At 57.9% G+C, this 24561-nt stretch overlaps 2 protein-coding genes across 17 annotated transcripts in view; both read left to right on the top strand.

The window, feature by feature from the left end:
* RNF213 (ring finger protein 213) overlaps positions 1-3213 on the top strand; it is a 111015-nt gene extending 107802 nt beyond the window's left edge. Inside the window, exons 67-68 of the mRNA XM_079135369.1 lie at positions 58-236; positions 1332-3213. Of these exons, the coding sequence (XP_078991495.1) occupies positions 58-236; positions 1332-1485 (333 nt within the window). The 3' untranslated portion in view covers positions 1486-3213. The remainder of the gene's footprint in view (positions 1-57; positions 237-1331) is intronic.
* Positions 3214-5276: 2063 nt separating this feature from the next.
* ENDOV (endonuclease V) lies at positions 5277-18775 on the top strand. 16 transcript variants are annotated; one of them, XR_013762733.1, is made up of 12 exons: positions 5277-5350; positions 5439-5610; positions 8152-8290; positions 8506-8545; positions 9336-9448; positions 10345-10413; positions 10663-10791; positions 11094-11222; positions 11539-11792; positions 12009-12125; positions 13077-13150; positions 14006-14026. XR_013762733.1 is itself a non-coding variant. In XM_079133030.1 (9 exons), exons 1-9 carry the CDS (start codon positions 5295-5297, stop codon positions 18620-18622), a joined length of 828 nt encoding a protein of 275 aa, XP_078989156.1. In that variant the 5' UTR covers positions 5277-5294; the 3' UTR covers positions 18623-18775. The 16 variants fall into 16 exon arrangements, 7 of the variants coding, with proteins under 7 accessions (XP_078989156.1, XP_078989161.1, XP_078989160.1 ...); XR_013762739.1 differs by lacking the exon at positions 14006-14026 and adding an exon at positions 13338-13360; XR_013762735.1 differs by lacking the exons at positions 11539-11792; positions 14006-14026 and adding an exon at positions 13338-13360 and having other exon boundaries at positions 8152-8286.
* Positions 18776-24561: the final 5786 nt, after the last annotated feature.

Genomic DNA, 24561 nt, shown 5'->3' with positions numbered 1-24561 from the left:
TGAGGGAGCTGCACCTTCCTCCCAGGCTGTGATGCTGTCCTCGTTCATCTTTTTTAGGATCCCTTTCGGGAAATCAGTTCAAGGTACAAAGCAGACCTCAGCCCAGGAAATACTAAGCTCCTCAGCACTTTCCTGAATCACACAGACCTGGATGCTTTCCTCCTGGAGCTCCACGAAATGATGGTGTTGAAACTAAGAAACACCCAGACCCAGGACAGCTTCAACCCCGAATGGAGGTATGGTGTGCACCCCTGCTAGCATGCTTGCTATGTCCCACTGACATGAAGGTAGTTCCATCTTACCCCAGGACCTTCTGACCACTGTCCTCCATCACCAGAGCACCTGAGGACTTGCTTCTTTGGTTTTAATCTTTTGACTTTTATCATGTTCTCATTATAACAGGTAGACTTAACTATGTCAAAGAGAGATGCATTTTAGATTGAATTTTACATTTGTGTCAGTCTAATGGCCAAAACATGGTATCTTGTTTTCACTTGTGTTTCCCTACCTACTTGTGTGGCTGAGCACATTTTAAAATTTATCACCGTTTGTTCATCATCCTCTGGATTATCTCTTGGTAGCGTTTGGTTATTGGGTGGGGCAGTTATCTCTTTCATTTTTTCTTTTGGTACCAGAGATGAAACCCAAAGGCACTTACTGAGCTGCATCTCCAGCTCTTTTTTTTCTGAGACGGGGCCTCACTATTGCTGAGGCTGGCCTCAAATCTGCAATCCTCTTGCCTTAGCTTCCTGAATTAACTGCTGGGACTACAGGCATATGCCACCACACCTGACCAGTTTATCTCTTTCATAATAATTTGTAAAAACTCTTTGTATAGAACACATTAATCTCCTGCTACTTCCCTAGTTCTATCTTATACGTGTTTCATTAGTTCACTTTTATGTGTGGTATGAGGTAGGCATTTCAACTGACGGTTTTCTAGATGGACAGTTAGGCTGCATTTGCTGTTTCAGCACATGCCTGTGTACAATAAAGTTCCCCTTCCTAGAGAATTTGCAGCCTTTGGTAATATAAACCATGAAAGGGGATACACGCCTTTTATGAATGGCAAAGCTTTGTTTCTGATACAGCCAGATGGGTCCCGTCAGTGTCTTAAGTGTCTACTTGGGCATCACTGAGGCAGCTCCATCCTCCAGAGGCTGAGCCTAGGACTCCAGGTCCAGCTAAGGAACTCTGCAGCTGGCTGACCATAAGCTGACCCTCAGTATTTCTGGTCTTATTAGCACCTTGGTCCTGTCAACACCTGGAAAGAGTGTCCACTGATAGGCCCCTGATGCTCTAAACACTATCTCCTGTGCCTGACTTTGCAGCCTGAGGGATACTCTGGTGAGTTACATGGAAACGAAAGAGAATGCAGTTCTTCCAGAAGTGGAATCCCAATTTCCAGAAGAGATACTGCTATCCAGCTGTGTCTCTGTGTGGAAAGCTGCAGCTGCACGGAAACAAGACCAGCAAGCACGATAGACTCTCCACTGTGCCTCTCCGGGCCCTCGACAGGAAAGTGTTGGCACAGCACCGAATTCAAGGCCAGCATGCACTGTGAGAGCCAAGCTGTTTCTGGAACACATGCAAATTCCAGAACTTTCACGTTATATTATGAATATTGTTCATTAAGTGGTGCGAATAGCGATTACTTGAAACTGGAAATCAGCCACCATCCTGTGCATTCAAGGAGTGACAGAAGTGAAGAGTCACGTAAGGGTCACACCAGCAGTGGCCTGCAGCCTCTTCCTCACACTGCCACAGAGGCAGACGCAGGCGCAGGAGTGTTGGTCTTTTTTCTTCCCTGTTCTATTCTTCACACACATAAGAGAATCTGGTTTTCTTCTCACCCAGTTGCTTAAATTCTGAGTACTGTGCTCCTATTTCTTGGGTTCCAAGAACTGAAAAAAGCACCACTCTTTCTGTCTTATCACTAACACAAGGAAAGCCGGGTGTGCACACGTGCCTTAAGGCCACACGTCATGCCGACCCAGACTCCACTGCGAGTCACTGCCAGATTCCAAAAGGTCAGAGCCAACAACTCTGTGAAGAGCACAGGACTTGGGACACTGCTGAGCTGTGGTTTCCCCATGAATAAGATGGAGTGGACTGACTGCCAAAGCTCCTTCCATTTCTCGTATGTAGAGATTCTAAATGGAAGTTTGTCAGTGTCTGCTTGGATCAGAGACAGGCTCTTGGCCATGCCGTGGGGAGTTTTTGGTTGCCGGACATCGTACTATGTAAGCATGCAGTCTCGGTGTGATCTCAGCTTCCCTGGGCATGTGACTTACTGGTCCTTTCTTTGGGTTTCAACCACACCATAAAATCTGAGCCTCAGAGAGATCTGAAAAAGGGAAAATAGCACCCTGGTCTTGTGCTGCCTTTTTCATTATGAATTTTCTTTCTTTTTGAAACCCACGCTGATATCCTGGACCTCTGGATGAATGCCTTTTCCTCACAGCTCAGGGAGATCAGGACTGCAACCATCCCCATGTTGGAGGCCATGTGTTTCACATACATTCCAGAAGCGCTGGGGACTCAATCAACTTGAGCTCAGGCCTGTGTACTACAAAAATGCAAAATGGGGGTGAAGGGCACAGCTCAGCAGTAGAGTACTTGCCTCACACTCACAAGGCCATAGGTTTGGTCCACAACACCACACACACGTGCACGCGCACACACACACACAAAAGGTTCAGCACAGGGTGTGTGTGCAACTGCAAAGATAGGTGCAGAAGGAGTTGTGCTCACTCTGCTTCTGAGAGTTCTCAGGGTCTGCTGAAGCGCAGTGGCAGACTTCAGGTGGCAGTGCCTTTCACAGAGCATGTGCTTGCACTGAGTGAGCCACATGAACATTCTGGATATGCCACTCCCCACCCACCATCTGGCCTTAGATGCCGGGACGTTGGGTGCAGCTTGCCAGGGCCAGCAGATGGCACTGAGACCCACACTGTTCCTCACTGCCACACCTTCACAGGTGGAATCAGGTGTCAAGCCCTTGATGTGAAGACCTTTTTTCTCCCTTTTAGCCTGGGCATTTTTTTCACTGTTATGAACTGTTTTTAATTAAGATGTTTTACTTTGTGTGCTACACTTCCAAAGCCTTAACTCATCTGGCATGATTTATACAATACACTGGACTAACACAGGCAAAAGAAAATTCCATTATACTTGCAATGCTTTTTTAATAAACTTGAGTTTTGCTGCTAATGGATCCATCTCTTTGGGAACCATGCTACTGTGTACGGCACACAGAACTCAGCTAAGCTGTGGGAATGGTTTGGGATTTCTGTGGAAATGTCCTTGCAGAAGTATTCATGAAATGGACAGTTCAGAACTGAAGACTACACTCCAGAATGTGAGCTGGTAAACTTCTCTGGGACAGAACAACAGAACACCTTGTCCACAGTGGAAAAAGCTTAAGTCTCAGCCGAGGGGTGGGGGTCAGTGTCCTCTGCTTAAGGGATTTCACTGAAAACAGCAGAGCTCCAGCTACCAAGGAGTTAGAATGAGAACTAGCTAACTCAGTAAGTCAGGCTGTGGGCTGGAGAAGACTTCCTGCTAACAGGAAATAAAGGCAGTGAAAGAAATAGGACTTCAAGTCATCGCCCTCAAGTCCTTTTCATTCTGTCAGTGCTCACGAGATTTTTGCCACTTGTTAAGGGACATTTAACTGTCCTTAGGGCATTTCAACTGTTCCTCAATGTTAAGGCAGTTCCAGCTTAAAAACAAACTTCCACTGATAAACACTGCGAACAAAAAACACGAGCTGAAAGGGCTCAGCCAAACGTACCCAAGTTCTGACATGCCCACGTGCACCAGTGTGCAAATGGAAGGCATCAATGATGTGACACCTGCAGGCCTGCAGAGTGCTTGGTGGGTCAGAAGTCCTGAGGCCTGGAAGCTGGGTACCAGTGGTTCAAGCAGCAGCCAGCACTCACATCACGTTCTGACCCCTTCATGTTCACTGAGCCTATGCTCAAGCATTCAGAATCCCAGGTCCGGCTGAGAAACAAGCACAAGTGCTTTCTCCTGAGACAAAACGCTAGTGAAACTCATGCCTTCCCTGCAGGGACAGGGAGCCTGCTTCCTTTTCCGCTGGCAGAAGTGTTTCAGAGAGCCAACTGGGGAGGGCCCCCCCGCACATGCAGCAACCCCCACTGCTCGAGGCTGCTCCTGCTCAGGGGCTCCACAGTCTGCTGCCTTTCCCTTCACATGGACCCCCCAAGATCAGTATTCCTTCCTGATCACTACCTGCACCCTAAAGCACAAAGCTACCCAGTCAGAGCACAGCTACTTCCTCGGAACCCTAACGTAACCAAGCTGACACACCACAGCCCAGGTGGCCCTGAACTAGGCCTTGGCTCTCCTGTTTGCCAGTTCAGTGACCTTGGAAAAGCCACTTGATCTCTTTTAGCCTCCATTTTCTCATGTGCAAATGCCTCCCAGTTCTGTGGTGAGAAACTAGAGCAAGTAAACCAAGCACAGTGCCTGCCTGGCATGGGGTGGGTGCTCAAGGAATGGGACACACCCTCTCCCCTAGCTGAGAACTTGCCCCCTTTCAAGGATCTGTCAACTGTTGGTGCTAATAGGAAGTCTTTCCCAAACCTGAAACTAACTAGTCCAATCTAATGCAGTGTTCTGTATCGCCCTCATGAAATCTATAGTCAGACTACATGCCTCGTGCATATACTTTCACGAGTTCTCAGAATATAAGGCATGGGTTACACTGCCATCCTCAGCCTCACTGGCTGCCCTTCAGGGCCTCAGGACCTTTACGCCCGCTGTTCTCTGTCCAGCTCACCCTTCCGGTCTCTAAACACCACCTCCGCGGGAGGCCGTCCCCACCATGGATCGAAGTCAGCTCCCGGCGGCACGATTTCCACTCCGCACTCGTGGCAGCTGCACTACTACTCACCCATCCTCCTGCCCCGGTGAAGCACCCGAGGAAGCTGCAACCCCAGCCCCGAGCACAGCGCCTGGCACTGGGAGCTCCGGGTAAATGTTCACTGGGTTGAGGGCACGGACCAGGGGCAACGCTGACTCGGCGGCACACGCGCGCTCCCGCGCTGGGTGCGGCTTGGCGGCGGGCAAGACCCCGGCTGGCCCAGGGCGACGCGGGGCGCGGGGCCGGACCACCCTCTTCGCAGCCTGGCGGTCCTCCTGCCGCGCCGGCGCCGCGACGCCGGAGACTCCCGGCGGCCCGGGCGCGGGGCGCTACGCCAGGGCCACGCGCGGCCTGCGCGGCGCGCCGGAAGTGACGCAGCCGGAAGGGCGCCGCGCGCCGAGCCATGGCCCGGGAGGCCGCGGGGCGGCCGCCGGAGGAGACGCTGTCGCTGTGGAAACGGTAACGGCGGGGCCGGGCGCTCGCGGGCTGCGGCCTGGGAACCCCGGGACGGCGGGCCCGGGCCGGGCTGACGCCTCTGTCCCCCCAGCGAGCAAGCCCGGCTGAAGGCCCTCCTGGTGGACCGCGACACTGAGGCCTGGCAGCGGGACCCCGCCTTCTCGGGTCTGCACCGCGTCGGGGGCGTGGACGTGTCCTTCGTCAAAGGGGACAGCGTCCGCGCCTGCGCCTCCCTGGTGGTGCTCAGCTTCCCGGAGCTCCAGGTAAGCGGGGCCGGGCCGGCCGAAGACCGGGGCACGGCGTGGAGGAGTCCTCGTCCCTTGCTCCTCTGCGGTGCCGGGGCGGGCCCCAGCCCGCCCGGTAGGACTTCGTGGGCGGGTGAGAGTGCTGGAAGCGGAGAGACGGACAGGCGCAGGCCGAGGCCGGCCTGTGGCGCTCGGAGCCCTCTCCGTCGCCCCTGCAGGCCTGTGCCCGCCGCCGCGCCCGCCCGGAGTGGCTGCCCTTCCCTCCCACGCTGTCTGATGTCTGCCCCGTACTTCAGCTTCTGAAGTCTCGCTGGACTCTGCCTCCCCTTGGCCCCTTCCCCTCTGGGCCGCCCTCCCTGCTCCTGTAGGTTACTAAACCTATCGCCATCGGCGCCCCAAGTTTTGCTCTTTGGTGCCCAAGGCTAGGAGAGTGATTCCCTTTAAAAAAAAAAAAAAAAAAAAGGAGTGATCATGTCTCCATGAGTCCTCTCAATGGCACTTCAGTGTCCTTCCTGTGACCTCAAGGTAAATCAGGTTCACACTTACCAACAGTGGCTTGAAGGCCCTTTGTGATCTGTTCTCTGCTTGATATGACCCTGTAGGCTGGGCTCCCCCACTACTATCCTTCCCACACCCAAACCCACTCAGGACGGCTCTGACTGCCTCTGAGCCATGCTATGCCTGGCCGCCTGGCCTTTCCAGGCACACTTCCTCTCCTAGAATAGTCTTCACCTGGCCAGCTCCCACTTCTCTCTTAGGGCCCAGTTTAGACGTGCTTCTTCCAGTAAGCCTCCTCACCCCACAAGTCCAGGAGTGGCCCTCTGCACTCTTGCCTTAGTCCATTCGGGCTGCTATAGCAGGATACCTCAGACTAGATGCCTTAGAAACAACAAAGATTTATTTCTCTCAGTTCTGGAGGCTGGAAGTCCAAGAGTCCTACACACACATTCTCTAGAACCTTCTACTTCCCCACCCCCATTTTTGTTATTGAATCCTCCAGCTCTCTTGATGATAGTGCCCAAATCACAATTTCTACTCCTCTCTTGAGACTGGACCAGCAACTAAACACCTAAGAGAACTGATTCCTCTGTGTTAGCCTGGAGGGCTGGGACTTGTCTCTTGGCCTTTTTATCAGTAACTCAGTAGGAAACTTACCTGCAAATGAACCAAAGTGGGGAGGGTATATTCCAGTGGTAGATAAGAGAAACTGATTCTTAGTGAGCTCAAGCAGGCTGGACTGCTGAAGCCTACAGATGACTTTCCACAGGGACGAGGGGCATCCTGTGTCCCTGTAGGATGATGGTGGCTGCTTAATTAAAACTTCTCCACACAAACTCCCAAAACCAGAGAGATCAACAAGAAAGGAAAGCCCCCTCTCCTTTCCCATGCACGTGACATAAAATGAGCTTATTACAGATGCAACGGTGCCCCCTGGTGGGGAATGAAACAAACCAGGCTGCAAAGAAGCTCAGGCCAGTGAGAATAATAATAATAATGAAAACACACAGTTAAGAGACTCTGCCCTCATATGTTCTCTAGGCAGAGGTTGACCTATATCTTCTACCAGGTTATAACCAGCCACCCTCTTCCACTCTGGGGTAGGGTCTTTTGGGTTTAAAAACAGTCTCTCTGCCAGAGAAGCCCTGAAAAGGAAGCTGAGAGCTAGGGTAGTGGCTCAGTGGTAGAGTGTTCGCCTAGCATGCCTGAGGCCCTGGGTTCAATCCTCAGCACCACATAAAAATAAAATAAAGGTATTGTGTCCACCTGTAACTAAAACAAAATATTTTAAAAAAAAGGTAACTGAACTTTAAAAGTTCTCTGGGTTGTTCCCAGCCATTCCAGAAAGCCGGGCCATCTGGGCCCTCTGTCCACAACACCTCCTGGCAACGTGTGCAAGACCTTCAGAGTCAGCTCATCTGCTGTTCCCACAGCTATATACCAGTGTGCCCTCCCCTACTCCCTCAATGTCTCTTTCTAAGTTCTCCTGTCTCTGGAGACCCCTGTTCTTTTGGATTCCCTAGCTCTGAGGTCATGCCCATCTTTCTAGATGATGAGGGGTCTTTTCATAAAGCCAGCATGGCCACCTCACTGTCACAACCTCCAGGAGACCTAGCTTTCCCCATGCCTCTAAGTGTCCATCCAACGCTACCTTCATGCTGGTACCTTCCTGTGCCTTGTCTCTGAGCCTCCAGCAGCCTGTGCAGGTGGTGGAAGAGTCAGTTTTGACTTACAAGGAGGCCCAGGAGGGCAGGGGGTAAGCAGGAGTGAGAATAGCCACCACCCTTAAAAGAGCTCCTGGGAAGAGGGGTCGGGGTTCCTGATGCACACCAGGTCCCAGGTGGGCACCTTTGAAATGACAGCACACTCAATCCTTACCACCATTTGTGGGGAAGGTTATCTTTTCCCTTCCTTCAAACCTATTATCTTGCGCATCCCACCCATGGGTGAGGCAGAGAAGGAAGGTTGGTTGTTGGCAGTGAACAGAGCAACAGGGCAGAGAAAATGGAGGGAGGAAGCAGGTGCCTTCAGGCACCTGCTGACCTGCATACCTGGTGGCAGGTGGTGTACGAAGAGAGCCGAATGGTCAACCTGACAGCCCCCTACGTGGCAGGCTTCCTGGCCTTCCGAGAGGTGCCCTTCCTGGTGGATTTGGTGCGACAGCTACAGGAGAAGGAGCCAGGCCTCATGCCCCAGGCAGGTGATTCATCCCAAGGGCAGGAAAGTGGCCCCTCTGCTTCTGCCTGGGGGAGGGAAGGCCCCCTGCAAGCCACCACTACCCATAGCCAGAAAAGAAAACGATTTTCTAAAAAGCTGGACCCCTGTGGCAGTTCCCCTTCCTGCTGCCCCAGGAACAGCCCAGCCTGAGGAGTGAGGGTCAGCTTAGCTGACTGTGTCTCCCCTGTGGCTCTATAGGTCCTCCTTGTGGATGGAAATGGGGTGCTCCACCACCGAGGTAATCTTGCTCCCTAAAGAGAAGGTCACTGGGAAAGACTGGGAGAGGGCACTCCCAACCCCACTGCAAGGGCATCTGCTGCCAGCCGGGTCTTGATGGCTCCTTTCTGGACTGGTTTTCACCATCATGCAGTGAGACACGAGGCAGACCCCCACCCAGGGAAGAGTCTCCTTTCACCCCACCTTCATGCTTACCCTCCTCTTCCCCACAGTGCCCTACACTGGCCCATCTCCAGCACCATGGTCCAGTACCAACCTGACCACTTTGAAAAGTCACAGGACCTGAGTTCAGTCAGGCCTCTGTCCATACTCAGACAGGAGTGCCATTTCTTGTGGATGCAGGGACCTTGGCCACCCAAGGCCAAAGGGTAAACTCACACTGATCTGAATGCTGGTGCTGGAACCAGCAGGCTGCTCCTGGGCATGGGCACCCAGGCCATGGGAAGATATGCAGAGGCCTGAGGGCAGCAGCCAAGGCGGGAGGAAGAAGGAAGTTGCCAGGAAATGAAAGGAAGAGCAGGGTGAAGTGTTGTGAGCTTGCTGACTAGGCTGCTGGGCCATCCGGAGGCTTCCTCTGCCCCAGCCTCACCCATGACGTCAGGGCAGAGGGTGTCTTGGAGCCTATTCCCTGAGTGCTCTGCTGCTGGTCTGCAGATGGTGAGAATCTGTTCATCCCTCATCCTGTGCCAGTCTCCAGGCTGCCCAACCCATTGCCCCCTGCCAGACTCTGTCCTCACAGAGCTGCCCTGCATTGGGGTGGCCCCAGCTTACCCTCCTCTGCCCCCTGCCAGGCTTTGGGGTGGCCTGCCACCTGGGCGTCCTCACAGAGCTGCCCTGCATTGGGGTGGCCAAGAAACTCCTGCAGGTGGATGGACTGGAGAACAACGCCCTGCACAAGGAAAAGGTGAGGGGGCCTAGACAACCCTGCTCAGCCCCCAGCTGCCTGGAATGGCCCTGGGGAATGGAGGGACGGGGTCAGCTACCTCCAACACCCCTGGGTCCCTGGGTGGCCTGGTGTTCTCTGGGTGCCTCCCAGCCGCGGCCTGCACCCCCTGGGGCTGCTGGACTCCTTCCACTACTGTGATCACTTCCTCCATCTCCATCTCTGCTCCTGCCACGCCCGTGTAGGTTACCATAGGTTATGTCCCCTAGTCACCCCCACACCATCCTGGCCACCTGGGCTCTGGTGTTCACCTAGCCTGGCCTCCAGGCCCTGCTCACAGTGCTGCCTGTGACCGTGTCCACACCTCTGCTCACCCCTGCATCTCCCTCCTCTGATCCCGCAACCTGCCCTCCGGAGGTGACATTAACACTTTGGCTCTTCCATTGGACAGCAGGTTCTCAGAGCAGAGACCCCGTCTGTCCTTTCCTCTGGCTCAGGCGCCTCTGTGGAGCACTTGCTCCATAAACACCTGTGGAGTGGGTGGGTGTCCAGGTCCTACCCAGGCCAACATGACCTACTCTGGGCTCATCCTTTCCCAGCCAAAAGAAAGTGTTGAGGTGACCCACACATGGCCCAGTTCCTAGTAGGGAAGATGGTAGCTCAGTCCTGGTCAAAGCCTGCTGCCAGGTGGCCCTGGGTGCCTTAGTACCCTCTGCTCACCAGAGCTATGGTCCTGGGTGAGCTGCTGCCCATCTGCTGCCTGTTCCTTGGGCACCCTCGAGGCTGTCTCAGCAGTATCCATCCAAGATAGGGTCCTTCCTTTTCCTGGGTGTGACTGGGTTATAAAGAGGAAGAGGCTCGCCTCGGGCCTTCACCAAGAAAAGACGTTGTTTGCAAGTTTTGTCCCCATTTTCCAGATCCGGCTCCTGCGGGCTGGAGGAGATACATTTCCTCTGACAGGCGGCTCTGGGACTGTCCTGGGAATGGTGAGTGGCCGGGCCTTCACCCTACTCCGCCAGGTCAGGCAGCGCATGCACTCGCACACCTGCACCCAGCCCCTGATGCCAGCACTCGCCCACTCTGCCCCGGGACAGGCAGCAGGAAGGAGCCTGAGCCCAGGAGTCCAAGAGCTCCCTGCTACCACCCTGGACCTGCTCAGAGCCTCTAACCCTGCAGCTGGCCTGGACCGGGGGCATGTGTCCCCACAGCTCTCTGACTTCCCTTCCACGCTCTAGGCCCTGAAGAGCCACAGCTGCAGCACCAAGCCTCTCTACATCTCCGTGGGCCACAGGATCAGCCTGGAGGTGGCTGTGCGCCTAGCCCAACGCTGCTGCAGGTTCCGGATCCCAGAGCCCGTGCGCCAGGTGGGGTCCAGCACATGCCCCTCTACTTCTCACCACCTGTCAACTCAGCTGTGGTCACAGAGCAGTGGTTTGAGGACAAGATGGCCCTGGGCCGAGGGCAGGTCCATGGGCCCCTTGCTGGGGAGCCTGGTGTGGACTTACTGGGCCCTGGAGGCAGGAGGGTAGATAGGAGGATGCAGAGTTCCCAGGAATTCTTCCTAAGGCCTCCTGCCTATGCATCAGAGGTCATTGTGCCCAACACTCAGCCTCTCCCTCACTTGAGCCTCCTGTACCGAGTACCAGGTTGTCTGCTCTGATGGCAGAGTGCTGCACTGTCCCCAGTCAGGAGCCAGAAGAAGCAGCCCTCCGCTGGAGGCCCTTGCAGGAACACCGTGGGGAGAGTGCTGAGGAAGGCTTATGCTGGCTCGGAACTCCAGGGTGTGGCTGTGCAGGTACCCAGCACCTAAACTAGTGGTCGGGATCAGTACTCTGATGAGCCAGTTGGCTCACCTGAAAAGGAACTCAGCCTCCAGCTGAGCACATGGTGCCCGCAACTCACTTTTGTGTCCAGTCTTGATGACATGCCAGTATGTGTTACACATAAACCATAAGGTGAAAATCCAAGAGAAGCTGTCCTCAGGAAGAGAGCATTCCTGACTCAGGAACAGCATTGCAAGGCCCCGGGGCAGAGAGGAGTTGCTCTCGCAGCTCAGCCAGAGCAGGGAAGTGTAAAGCAGTCTGGAGCCAGTTTGTGTCTTGATCTTTCAGACTGCAGACCTCACTGCAGGGACTCAGCAGCCAGTGTGCAGGATATTCAGATCTTCCTTTTCGGGCAGCAGCTCCCTGTGTGCTGCCAGGCCTTTGGGAGGAGCTGGGGACGGGGTCTGCACTTGAGGCCCTGCCTTCCGCAGCCCAGCCCTGGAAACTTGTCTGCTGCTTCCCATCTCCCCACTCCTGGGGTGTGTAGCCTGTGCTGGGCAGATGGAGGTGGATGGAGGCAGCCACACTCGGCCCAGTTGCAGGTGTGCAGAACGGCCTCCAGGTGGCAGCAGCAGCCTGCACAGCTCAGAGGCTGGGCTCCCCAGGCAGCTGGGTGGGGGTGTGGGCTTGTGGGCATCCACCAGCAGAAGCCTTGCTCTCTCCCCATCCGGGCTGTTGCTGCGCCTCAGGCACGTAGGCTGCCAGCCCTGAGAGTTTCCCCAGCCCCAAGAGGCCTTTCCTCTTCCATTCTTTCCCAGTGACCTAACGAGAGAAAATCCAGGAGATTCTCTCAGAGGCCCCCAGCCCCAGACCTCTGGGTTGTGCTATCCCAGACTTGCTCTCAGCTGACCACGGAGTGCCCACTATTCTTGCAGGTGAGGGGTCAGCCACCTGAAAAGCACTTTGACTACCTAGAAATAGGCAGGATCATGTGCCTCGAGCTGGAGAAGAGCCCACCAAGTCTTGAGCCCACACTTCAGAGAAAAGCCACCTGCTCCCGGAAGCCCATGGTCCCGTGCCTGCTGGGATGGGCGAGGGTCTGGCAGGCCTGCCATTTTCTTCCTAGGCCTCCTGGCTTCTCAGCCCCACCTCCAGAAGCTTCTGGAGAATGTGGAATGGGCTTGGTGTCTCTCCCTCCCACTGCTCTGGTGGCCCTGGTCGTAGATGCTGCTGCGCTGCCAGTACCAGGTGCAAGTGTCCCTGCCACACTGGGCTGGGGCCTGACAGACACCCATTGCCCACCCCGACCCATTTCCCCACTGACCGAAGCAGGACCATCTGGGGATTAGCTGCTGCTGTGCATGAGTCACATGGCCCCAAAGCTAAGCTAAACCCATCTGAGCAGGATCAGGGGGACTTCTTGAGGCCAGGGTCCCACTTGGGACTGAGCCCTGTTCCATGTCCCTCCCTACTAGGGCCTGTCCCACTCCCCGCCTGGGGCCCACAAGCCCTCTTTCACTGGTGACTTTGCTGAACTTTGTAGAGGTGGCAGGAGTCACAGTCGACACTAGTCTGAAGGTCTGTCGAGCTCTGCCAAGAGTCCTCAGAAAAGCTGAGTGAAGTCTCCAGGGAAGCCCAGGAGGGCTGCTCACATGGGGAGGACCCTAGGACCCTCCCCCATTTCAGGCCCTCAATACTGAAGCTCTTGGCATCCCTGTCGCCCACACACCAGTGGCTGCTGTTCCTGATACCCGGAAGGCTGGGCCTAAGGAGGACTTCCTGTGGGAGGCGTGGGGGGTCCCCAGGCTGTTGGGCAGGAAGGGTGTGTCCAGAGTCCGGCTCAGATTTAGCCTGCACATCTCACTTAGCAGCTCTGTCTCCTCCAGGCTGACATCCGCTCTCGAGAGCACATTCGCAAGACTCTGGGGCACCTCGGGCCGCCTGCACCAGGGCAGGAGAGGTGAGCACTGGGGAGGCTCGGGCTGCCCACAGGTGGCTGCTTGCAGTGGCCCAGCCTCTCCTGCATTGTCGTGGCTGGACTGGCACGGAACACAGGAGATGTCTCCAAAGGGGAGGAGAGGGAGACAGACTCCTGGCTTGATGGGGACTCTCCGAGAACACCCAACCCAAGGCCTGTCTCCCAGCAGGGCTGCCCCAGCTCCTCAGGCCCACTCTGCCTTCAGGGGAGCTCAGCCTGGGCTCCACAAACGGCATGGCCCTGGAAGCCCCGCACGACAGCCACTTCACATGCACCTGGCCCGTGACCTTCCTGATGCCTGGGAGGCTGGGCCTGAGGAGGACTTTCTGAAGGAGGCATGGGGACATTCTTGTCCTAGTGTCACAAGGCAGGCTCTGTGAGCACTGTGGACAGGCTGGCAAAGCCTGGTACAGCCTCACCAGTCAGGCATGGGATTGTACCATTCAGCTGAGGAAGGGGAGGCCCAGGGGTCTGTGGGCAGCAGTGCAGGCGCAGTGGCAGCCTGGGTTCTGGGCCATGTTCCTGGCACTCCTCACTTCCGAGGGAAGACTGTGGTGCCCGGGCCTGAATGGCACAGCCATTCAGAGCCACATACCCTTTGCCAATCTCCCTCTGCCCTCATTTCCTGTTGGCTGTTGCTAGGCTTACTAAGCTGCTTCGAGAAACTGAGAGGTGGGCTGCTGGGACTGCCCAGCTTCTCAGTCGGGGCTGGCCAGCATAAGTGCCACTGAGCCTGTCAGGCTCTGGCTGGGCCGTCCTCAGGCCTTCAGGGGCCGCACAGGTCTTGTGGGCTGGCTCTGACCTTTGATGGTGGCCCCTCCTCCGTGTCATTACCAGGAGCCAGGCACAGAGTCCAAAGGCATGCCCCAAAGGAGGCCTGGGAGAGGCTGCAGACCCCTAAGGACTACAGCAGAGGCCCCAGGACAGACTTGGAGGCTCCAGGAACAGCAGGCCGAGGCTGGAGTGGAGGGAACTGGGTGCCATGAGCTCTTGGGCTGCTGGCTTCCCTCTCCAGCCTCAGGACAGTGGCTGTGAGGACCTCACTCACCCAACCACAGGTCGAGGCCCAGACCTTGGACATGCCCATTGGAACACCCAGCAGATGGCCAGGCACAGCCCAGCTTGGTCGGTGGCAGCCCACCCTCTCCAGCCTTGGCTGGTGGGTGTGACCACAGACCTTCCCAGGACCAGTTCCAGACCAGAAAGTGCCTGCAGTTGCCCTCCTAGAGGATCTGCACCCAGAGCCCAGGCCTTGCACACCTCCTGCTCTGCCTCTTCTTTCAGGGTTCATCTGTAACTGGTGCCCCACCAGCCACAGTGGGCCACAGAGGGTCCACACTGGTGTGGCCAGGTTTCAGCACCCACAAGTCTGTCCTCAGCCTGGAATGAGGCCAAGGGTGGGCACAGGCAGCCAGGGGTTCAGAGGATGCCAAACAGGAAGCCAGTTGAGGCCCCTGGCCCACCACCAGAGAGCCAGGACATGCCTGTTCCTCCACCCTCACCCCGAGGCACAGTCTCAAGCCTCATCTCCACTGTGGGAAGGCAACTTGTTCCCAGCCCATCTGGCCACTTCCTCTCTTGGCATGGGCTTAAAGTGGCAATTGAGAGGAAGGGCACAGTGGGTGGCCTGCCTCATCCCTGGTCCTGCATGTGCCAGTTTGCCCCCAGACTCCAGGCTCCCAGGGTGGGTGGGGCTGCTGCCAGATCCTGTGGGCCCTGTTTCCCAGTTCTGGATCAGGATGGAAGAAGGCAGCAGCCGTGGAGGAGGGAGGTGCGCTGTCCTTAAAGAGATAGGGGACGGTGAGACACTGTTTCCCTATTTCCTAAGCCATGTTAAGCCCAGACCAGAATGTCCAGTCAGTGCCATCCTGAGGGACGCTGACTCTCACACACGGTAGGGCAGACTAGCGTTAGCAGTAGGAGCTGCTTTCTTGCACACACCAGGATGCTGCTTCTGGGATGCTGGTCATGAAGGAATCAAAGCAGAAGAAGCACTCTAATGACGTCACTGCTGTGACCTGACCTGCAAACTCCTCTCCCTCGGTGACTGGCCTGATGTTGGGGGCACCATGGAGACAAGTTCCTCTCGTCCAGCCGGCTGCCATTGGACAAGGTGTGGAAAGGGACGGAGTTGCAGGGACTGTGCACTGTGCTGTGAGGGACAGGTGCAGCCTGTTCAGCCTACTGCCCTGGGCCTTCCCTGTGAGCAGCTTTCAATACACTGATGTTGCCAGGTGAGGTGGCACATGCCTGCCTATAATCCCAGCAGCTTAGGAGGCTGAGGCAGGAGGATCGCAAGTTCAAAGCCAGCCTCAGCAACTTCGCAAGGCTCCAAGCAACTCAGCAAAACCCTGTCTATATGAAATATAAAAAAGTGGGGACCAGGGGTGTTTCTCAGTGGTAAAATGCCCGTGCTTCAATCCCTGGTACCAAAATTAAAAATTAAAAAACCCACCGATGCCTTGCACACCATCTGCAGATATTTCCTTGTTTCTTTCAGCACCCTGTCCCCTACCCTAGTGCAGTTTGGCTGTGGGTCAAACAGGAGGGCAGAGGGAAAGAGGCTCGGCCACATGCTGGGGGTGATGGGTTCCTGCTGAGCCCACGGCGCAGCCCATCATGTCTGTCCAGATGCAGCCAAGCTGCCAGGCCCTACTTGAGCCAGTCTTCAGTGGGTGCTGAGGACCCCTGGGTGGGTCTGCATCAGCCTCTGAGGAAGCTGAGCACCAGCCCCACTCAGAGCCTGTCGTCCTCAGGTTTGGGGGCGGCAGTAGATGTGCAGATACCTACAAAAGTCCCTGGATGTGCAGGAAGTGACGAGGAGGAGCAGGGGTCTGGGCCCAGGAACAAGATGATGGGCAGAGGGGTGGCGCCTGCCCACTGGGCACCTGTGCACGGGTCAGACCCATCAAGGGTGTGAGGAGAGATGGGCGGTGGTGGAAGCCCCCAGAGCCGTTCCCCCTAAAGCTTCATGCCATTGGCCTAAGTAGCGGACACAGACCGCCTCAGGCCTGGGCAGGCACCACACAGTGGAGAACCAGGAACAAGGTGGTAGTCTCACCCAAGCCCAGGGGTAGGCACACCTTGGGGGACCCCTCCCCACTGGGGTCAGGAGACACTTGCCTGGCCTTAGGGAGAGAATGCACCCGAGTCAGCAGCAGACGGGGCAGGGCCAGGGGGAGATCCACGGGGGCTCCAGGGACCTGAGCAGGGAGCGACTAGCTACAAAAGACCCCAGCAGTGTCCAGATTCCTGTCTGTCCCCCAGGGTGCTCATGGGAAAGCCCCACCTCCTTCCACCCACCTGCTGAGGTGGAGGGCCGGAGCTGGTGCTCAGAACCCCTGCCAGAGTGCCCCAGGCCTTCAGGGACCCCAGGAGGCACAGCCCTGGCCAGCTGTCCACGCACCCCACACAGACCTCACACACTGACTCCCTGGTATTCCTGTGGAAGTCAAGACTGGAAAGCGTGCAGCTGGCCCTTCCAGCTGCCCTCCTAACCTCTTGCAGACTCCATCAGGAACACGGGTCAGGGAAATCAGAAGCACAGGGTTGCAGCTGAGCATAGCTGGCTGGGCTCTGACTGCCTCTCTCTCAGGCCCTGGGCACAGCCCAGACATCAGGAGGGAGCAGTATCTGTCCCCGCTTCCCTGGGACTGGGAAGACCCCAGGAGGTGAGGAGCATAAGGGTTGGCTCAGGCCTGGTGCATGGTGACCATCAGTGAGGAAGGCTGTTGTCTGGAGAAGAAGCAGGGCCCACAGAGACCAGGGTGATGGCTGTCCAGCCAGCCAGTCATGGGTAGGGGCAGCAAGGCAGACCCTTCCCTCCGGGCTGTTCATAGCACTCAGGGCACAAACCCAAGCAGCAGGGAGCACACGGGGTTCGCAGGGTGGTGACCAGCTGGGGCTGGGTGGGGGCAGGGGCAGCAGACACCAGCCTGAGCAGAGGGGCCGGCGCGGGCTAAGTGCAGTGGCGTCTCAGCTCCTTCCCGCAGAGCCTTAAAAATAGGCCGTGGTGATGTCCATTTCGGCAGACCACAGCTCATCAGGGCTAAGAATATTCTTGAACCTCTTAATAATTCAAGTCAGATCCAAATAGACTTTCCAGTTCACCTGCGGGCCTCTGTGCCCCTTCCCAGCCCCCCAACCTGCCTAGGGACTGGGACGGAGTGGTGTCGAGGGATTGGTTGGCCGGGCCTCTGGGTCTCACCCAGGACCCCTCAGGGCTCTCCTATGACCTCAGGAACTGCAGGCACAGCCAGGGCTGGAGTGACCTGTGTGATCTGTCCAAGGCCAGTCAGTCCGACCCCTGGCAGACACTGGACTGCTTGAGGGTCGTGCTGGCCCCTGGCTGTTCCTCAACACTCGCTCAAGCCCCAGGCCTCCTGGGTCCAACCCTCTGGGGCCCCAGGGCCTGCTCAGGCTGCAGGGGAGCCACCCTGCTCCTTAGATTCCCAGAGCTGTACACACGCCCCAGCGGGCGGCTCTGCCTCCCCAGAGGAGGGTCTGAAGGGCTCTGCGGGGAGCGCTGTGTCCCGGTGGGCACAGCTGTGTGCAGGTTCCAGTTCAGGCCCCGCCTGGGTGCGAGGCGATCTTTCCACCTCTCTGTGCCTTTCTCCTTCAGTGGGGTGGTAGAATGGGGTCTCCAGAATAGGCCCCGTATAGGGGCCAGAGGGGCGTCTGCACCCTCCCCTCCAGGCGCAGTGCCCCACCCCTCTCCTGCCTGAGGCAGCCCACTGGTCCCTCAGGGACTTGGGGACTTGGGGAGCCACCAGAGGCCTGTGTGTCGAAGGGGCTCACCCTGGCCAGGCCCCTCGTGGAGTTTGCCAATTACTGATGACAGCTGAGGTGGCTGCGCTGGCATGTGGGTGAGCGGCAGGTGGTGGTGAGTGAGAAGCATGGAAAGATGGCACGGCCTGCTCCCCACCCCCCGCCCCAGCCAGGGCACCAAGCCCCTCAGCCTCCATGCCCCCCGAGGCCAGTGCAGGCAGGTGGCAGCCCTTCCCTGCCTCACTGGCTCCTTCCTTTTCTCAGGCTCCTCCCCACCTTGCAGACGGCAGCCCGAGGTAGTGGCAGGCCAGGGGCACAAGCTGAGGACCAGGACAGAGCAGAAAGACCCAGGGCACCTGCAGGAGGGGAAGGAGGACCCTGGGCAGCCCAGACCCAGGAAGCCTAGGCTGCGTAGAGCTGGGCGTCAGGGGCAGCTTGGGTGCCTTGGGTTTGGTTTTTAGTGATCTAAATTTCATTTGTTTTTTCTCTAAACAAAGTCCTGAGTGGCTGGCTTGCTCTGTGGGCTTGGGATGGAGCCCAGCGCCCCTCACAGCCCCTGCGCCCCTCCTGCCTGGCGATTCGGCCAGCTCTTTCGGGAGTGACTTCCGAACAGCAGCGTTGCTGCTGCCTTTTCCTTTTCTTTTCAGATTTAGCAGTTGCCCGTGGACACCCCACTGCAGGAGCTAAAAGTTTGTTCTCTCACGGAGCCTAGAGGCACACGTATTCACACTCAGAGCCAGGTGCGCACACACGTGTGCACACCGCACTCCTCCTCCTTCCTCCGACCCCCTGCCTCGGGATTCCACGTGTGCAAGACGTTTCTCTGCGTACACTGATTGCCGCTGATTCTCTGCAGCCTCTTGTTTTTCCTGGACTTAATAATTGCCCTCATTGGGGGATTATTTTCTATGTGCCCATTATTTATTAAACCCTGCCATGGAATATGAACAGGCTATGGAGGTTGGTCTCCAAGGTGGCCCAGTGACCTGCCCTCCTGGCACTGGTGTCCTTGTCCTGGTTCCAGGCACAGGGTGGGTCCGTAGGACCAGCAGAAGATGTGGAAGCCATGGCGCTCTCCCTGCCCCAGGGTTAGGTCACAGGGGACACTGTGGCGCTTGTCTTGGTGATCTCTCTCTCTGTCTCTCTCCTCTTTTTCTCCCCCTCCCATTCTCTCCCTGTCTCTATTTCTCTCCCTTCTCTCTCCCAACTTTCCCTTTCCCTCTTTCTCTTATTCTTTTTTCCTCCCTCCCTCTGACTCTCCCTCCCTCTCTCTCCCTCCCTCTTTCTCTCCCCCCTCCCTCTCACTCTACCTCCCTCCCTCTCTCTCCCTCCTCTCTCCCTTTCTCTCTGTCTACCCCACTTCCCTTCCTCTTTGCCTCCTCTCCCTCTTGGCATTTTCTTTGAGGGAGGGCCCCGTCTCATCTTAGGCTGCTCTGTGAATGGGTCCACTTGGTGAGGAGTGCAGACTTCCTGCCATTAGCCATGTGAGGGCGCCATTTTGGAAGTGGTCCTCCAGCCCCCACCAAGACTTGGCAGGACAGTGCCGGGGCTGTCTTCTTGGCTGCAAGCAACCTCATGACACCCGGAGCCAGAGTCCTCCACCATTCTGCTTCCAGATGCCTGTCCCCCAGAAACTGTGCAATGGTGAGTCTTTGTTTGGGGTAACTTGTCATGCAGCAAAAGATGAGCCACACAGAGCCATTCCTCCTCAGGCATCTGTCTGTCCCGGTCACCTTCACACCGCAGCACCTCCACCCGCAGGGACTTCCGTGCTCTCCAGCCCAGGAAGTTCTGTCCACTTCAGGAGGGCATCCGTCCTTCCCACATCCCACACTGCCCTGTATTTTGGACAGCTCCCTGGTTTAATACTAAGTGGTGAGAGTACCAGCCCACACAGAGCCAGCGCCCCAGCCGTGATCTTCCAGCAGGAAGGCTGGGAATGGAGCTGTTTTGCCAACTTCCATGAGTTCCTAAGGCACATGGACACATGACTTCAGGTGTCTGACAGCAACCTGGATAGGAACTGCACTGTCTCATGTCCCCATGTTGAAACCCAGCTGCCTGAAGGGCCTGCTGGCTCCTCCTCTGGGTCCGCAGTGCTGTGAGGGTTGAGACTGCCTGTGCTAGCCAGCTTTCTGTTACCGTGGAAAAATACCTGAAAAAATCGCCTTAAAAAGAGGAAAGGTCATGTTTCCAGAGGTTTCTTTTGGGTTTCCCCATTGCTTTTGGGCCTGTGGCAGGGCAGCACATCATAGCAGGAACCAAGCAGCTTTCCTCATGGCAGCCAGAAAGCAAAACAGGAAGAGACCAGGGGCCCACTGTCCCCTGGAGAGCACATCCCCAGCAACCTAGCACAGCCCACTAGGCCCGCCTTCCACAGGCTCCACCCCCTGGATAATGCCCTGGGCTAGGGACCAAGCCTGACACATGGGCCTCTCGGGGACGCTCAAGGCCCAAACAATGGCAGCACTGGACTGGGCCGTCTGCTGGGCTGCCGGGTGCCAGAGGACTTCGGCAGCTTCACCGATTATCAGCTTCTGCCCGCTCCCGGCTCTGTGGCCCCTGGCTCGGGCAGCAGAGCCCTGAGGGCAGAGTGGGGCCATCCTCAGGCTCGGCCTGCTCCTGTCATCCTCCCCAGGGGTTCCTCACAGGCGCTCGGGGGACGGATCCTGGAGCGACAGTGTGCAGGTGTCGAGCCAAGTCACCCTGAGTGCAGTCAGACCCACGGCCACATGTGACACACCACCCGAAGCAGAAGTGAGTCCCGTGCGTCGGCTCAGGGCCAGCCAGCACTGCAGGGCCTGCGCTTCCTGGCTCTCCACCACCAGCCCGTGGGGGCGCAGCAGCCAGCAGCAGCCCAGGTTTCCTCCTCCTGCATCTAGTGACCCCGAGCATGCGGGTGCTCCAGCCGAACAGCTCCAGCAGAAACCCCAGGCGGTGGGCCTTGGCTGGCCCAGCCTGTCCTAGGCCTTGCCCTGGGAGGGTCACTGTGGCTGGAGATGGCCACAGCCAGGGGGAGAGCCAGCCTCCACCCACCTATGGAGATGGGGTTTCTCATGGAGAGTCAAGGCTCTGTTGCCAGAGGCCAAACGCCAGGTGGGAAACTGAGACTGGGCCTTCTGCAGAGTGGAGAAGCTCCCGCGCCTCATGAAGCTTCATCCCACGGCCCTAGGAAGGTGCCGTCTCTTCCACCAGCGCCGTGTCCCATCTCCCAGGGATTCTCTTCCAATGCCAGCAGGGAACAGTGTGATTAAGGCCCCATTATTAACTTGCCAATCTTGTTTCTGGGGCACAGACGCTAACGGCTTAGGGGACCCACTTGGCATATAACGAGGTCTCCATGACAAATTACTTGGGTATCAATTAACTATCTGGGGAAATGTCAGGCAGGATCCGTCATGCTGGCAGGGAGAGAGAGCCAATTAACCTGGAGCGGTCAATCGGATCTGGATTCAGCCTCCAGCAGGGCCAGGAAAGAGGGAAGGGCCTGCGGGGCCCAGAGGGGTGGCACCTCGCTCCGCCCTCTCCCTGAGCCACAAGCCCTGGGCATGCGCTCTGGCCTCTGCTGCATTAGTCCCTTCATTCATTCCTCACCTGAGTGGTGGCCAGAGAGGGGACTGACAGGGATGGGACAGTGCTGGGGAGGGAGAGCAGTGCAGGCAGGTGGCATGAGCAGCTCTGTGGGATCAGGGGTGACAGCATCCTCAGGCAGGGAGGAGGGCAGGGCAGGAGGGAAGGAGGGGCTGAGCCCAGGAATGAGGGTGGCATGGGGGTGGGGAGGCCAGGAGGCCAGAGCAGCCCTGGCATGGCTCAGACAGGCTGAACTGGGCTCACACGCTGCCAGACCAGGCAGGATCCGGACCCCGCTGCTGGCGAGCTGTGAGACTGAAGCAGCCTCTGGGCCCGCTGGGAAAGGGGATGCCATGCCAGCCCCAGGGGCACTGGGCGCATGAACCAGGGCCCGCGGAGGGCGCCTCCTGCACTTGGTTCCCACAGGGTGGCTTGGCCCCACCCTGGTGGAGCCAATGGAACATTCTCAGGTCGGAACCAGGGACCACGGTCATTCCAGGGTGGCATCCTGGAGGAGACAGTGTGGGCTGGTCAGCTGGCACTTGGGGGGCAGAGACCACGTGCAAGGCTCAGCTCTGGCCTCTCTGGCCAGCAACACTCGTGTGCTGTGGGTGCCTGGAACATGTTCCCCAGATGAGGACCAGTGACCAAACCCTCACACACACACCCAGGGCTCTGCTCACGGTGGACCCAAAACACCCTGGGGTGCAGTGGATGCCCACGCCCTGGTCTACTCAGCGAGTGATCGGCAGCTGCCACTTCCCAGCCCCCCAGCCTCATGTCTATTCATGACACTGACATATGGCACCTCCAAGCGGGGGGGTCCAAGGAAGCTGCCAATTGAGAGAGTGCAGCGTGTCCCCATTCGAGCCCTGCCGAAGCAAAACAAAGGCAAGACGCCAGGGAGCAGAGGCGGCCCGGGGGCGGGCACGCGCGTGTGTGCGTGTGCCAGCCTGTTTGTGTGTCTGCGTGCTGGGCCGCGGGCGTGCGGGAGGGAAGGGGCACCTGGGGTGGGCTGCAGGGCTTGGCAGTGGGTTCTGGGTCGCAGAGGGTCCTGGGCCTCAGCAATAGGGTCCTAAGGAAGTGGGCTGTCCAGGCTGTCCAGGCTGTCCAGGCGGGCTTACAGCAAGAGCCTGGCTAGCGTGAGGCCCCAGGCCCGCCCCTCACAAGGCCAGAGGCCGCAGGTGCACCAGAGGCTCAGCAGCCCGACAAACAGTCCCCGAACGGTTCTACTTCTTTCTGCAACCGGGACGTCCTATCTCACATTGAACCAAAGTCCCCAGGGCTCTGGGCCCAGCCACCGTCTCCTGTTTCTTCTGAGGGTGGCCTGGTCCCTGTCAGGGAGTGGGGTGCTGGTGCCCACCAGTGCTCTCCCCACCAGGCCCCCACTCACGCTGGGCTCTCCCCCCAGGGCCCAGCTGGGACCCGCCACCAAGAGCCCTTCTCCTGGGCTGGGGAGGGCATGGCCAAGCCACAGGCCAGGCTCTCAGGGTCCTCGGCAGGCCTTTCCTCCCCACCCAGGCCGGGCGATGGCTTCACCAACAGGCCACGTGCACCCTGGCTATGACCAGGGGTCTGAGGTCCATAGACACCACGTCCCAGGAGGTGCAGGTCCAGGGTCCCCTGACCCAGTACAATCACCTGACCTGCACTGGTAAGAAGTCAGAGGAGAGGCAGATGGAGTTCAGGGCGTGAAAGGCCGGGAGCTCAGGCTGCCAGGGGAGAGCCGGGGTGCAAGGCTTGCCCCAGCGCCAGCTGAGCTTCGGAGCCTCGGGGCACTGGGAAGCTCCGGGCCCCTTCTGTAGCCTCAGCCTGCTCTCTGTGCAGGGCAGCCCCGTAGGGTGCGACTGAGGGTCTACCTGCTGCTTCTCGGCAGGCGTCTGTCCCGGCCTGGAACCAGTGCCCCAACACTGTGGGCTTTCCCCAGGGAGCCAAGGGAGGCAGAGGCTTGCCCCTCAAAGGCACAGCCTGCTGGAGAGGCCCCATCAATGCCTTCCAGGAAGCTGGAGAGAGGGCTGCTGCCCGGGCAGCTCTGACTCAGCCCCCTCAGCAACCTATTCGCGCCCTGGTGGGCCGTCTTGGTATCCTGACCTGCCCGGCCTCACCTCGGACGAGGTGCTGTCACCACGGAGTGTTTGGTAGGCCCCGGGCCCTGCCCTGTGGCAGTGTTCACACCCAGTGCAGGCGCTGGGCCGGCCGCATTTCAGGCACCGCTGTGCAACGAGGCATCTGCTGCTACCGTCTCGGGGCAGATGGCTGCCAGTGAGCTAAGTGTGTGCGGGGGAAGGGGTGCCATAGGAACCCCTTCCCGCAGGGAGTGTGGGGGCGGGAGAGGCAGGCACCCGCTGGTGGAGGGAGCAGGGACCACGTCGGAGGGATGGGGCTGGGATCACATGGGCTCCAGGGCTGGGGTGGGGCCCGGGAGCCAGATCCTGGACACGGGGCTCAGGGAGCTTGGGTCCAGCCTCAGAGAGGGTGCAGGACCCTGCAGGTCAGGGTTGGCATGCCCCCATCACGCCTGGCCAGGTGGCCCTGGGCAAGTCCCTTCCCTCTCAGCTCCTCAGGGTCTAAAGGAGAGTGTTTGATGTCTTCAGCGCCTTCAGCTCGGCAGGACAGAGGCTTCCTCAACACACAGGTGCCTGCCATCTGCGGGCCCTCTTGCCAGGGGGTGACGGAATGCCAGCACACTCTACCAGACCCTCCCAGGGTGCACCAGTAGGGCCTCTAACCTGCACTCGGAGACTGAGGCTCCCACAAAGCTTGGGGGGCTGTCGTTGAGCCAAGACCCCTTGCCAGCTTTCCTCATGGTGAGTGGTCCGGCTAAACTACCGGGTAGGAAGCTAACTGAGGTAGGAGACCCTGCCTGCCTTAGCTGCCCCCAAGCCCAGTCCACTGGACCCAGGATCACTCACAGACACTCGGCCCCAAGGAAGGAGGAGGTGCGGAATGTCATCGAGGAAACAGCCCAGTCACCAGAGCCTTGCTTTGCTTGGGAAGGCCTGGGTCTGGAAGGACAGTCCCATGGAAACCCCTAGACTCCTGCTTAGGGAGCTTCT

Source organism: Sciurus vulgaris, assembly GCF_902686455.1.
Source record: "Sciurus vulgaris genome assembly, chromosome: 3".
NCBI classification, from domain to species: Eukaryota; Metazoa; Chordata; class Mammalia; order Rodentia; family Sciuridae; genus Sciurus; species Sciurus vulgaris.
Note: the sequence above shows the minus strand (reverse complement) of the source record. Positions and strands in the feature narration are given on the sequence as shown.

Coding starts and splice junctions, on each gene's coding strand:
- ENDOV (XM_079133032.1), top strand. CDS start 5,295: ATGGCCCGGGAGGCCGCGGGGCGGCCGCCGGAGGAGACGCTGTCGCTG. Junction 8,287..8,505: donor AGCCAGGCCTCATGCCCCAG/GCAGGTGATTCA, acceptor GTGGCTCTATAG/GTCCTCCTTGTGGATGGAAA. Junction 10,414..10,662: donor CTGGGACTGTCCTGGGAATG/GTGAGTGGCCGG, acceptor TCCACGCTCTAG/GCCCTGAAGAGCCACAGCTG.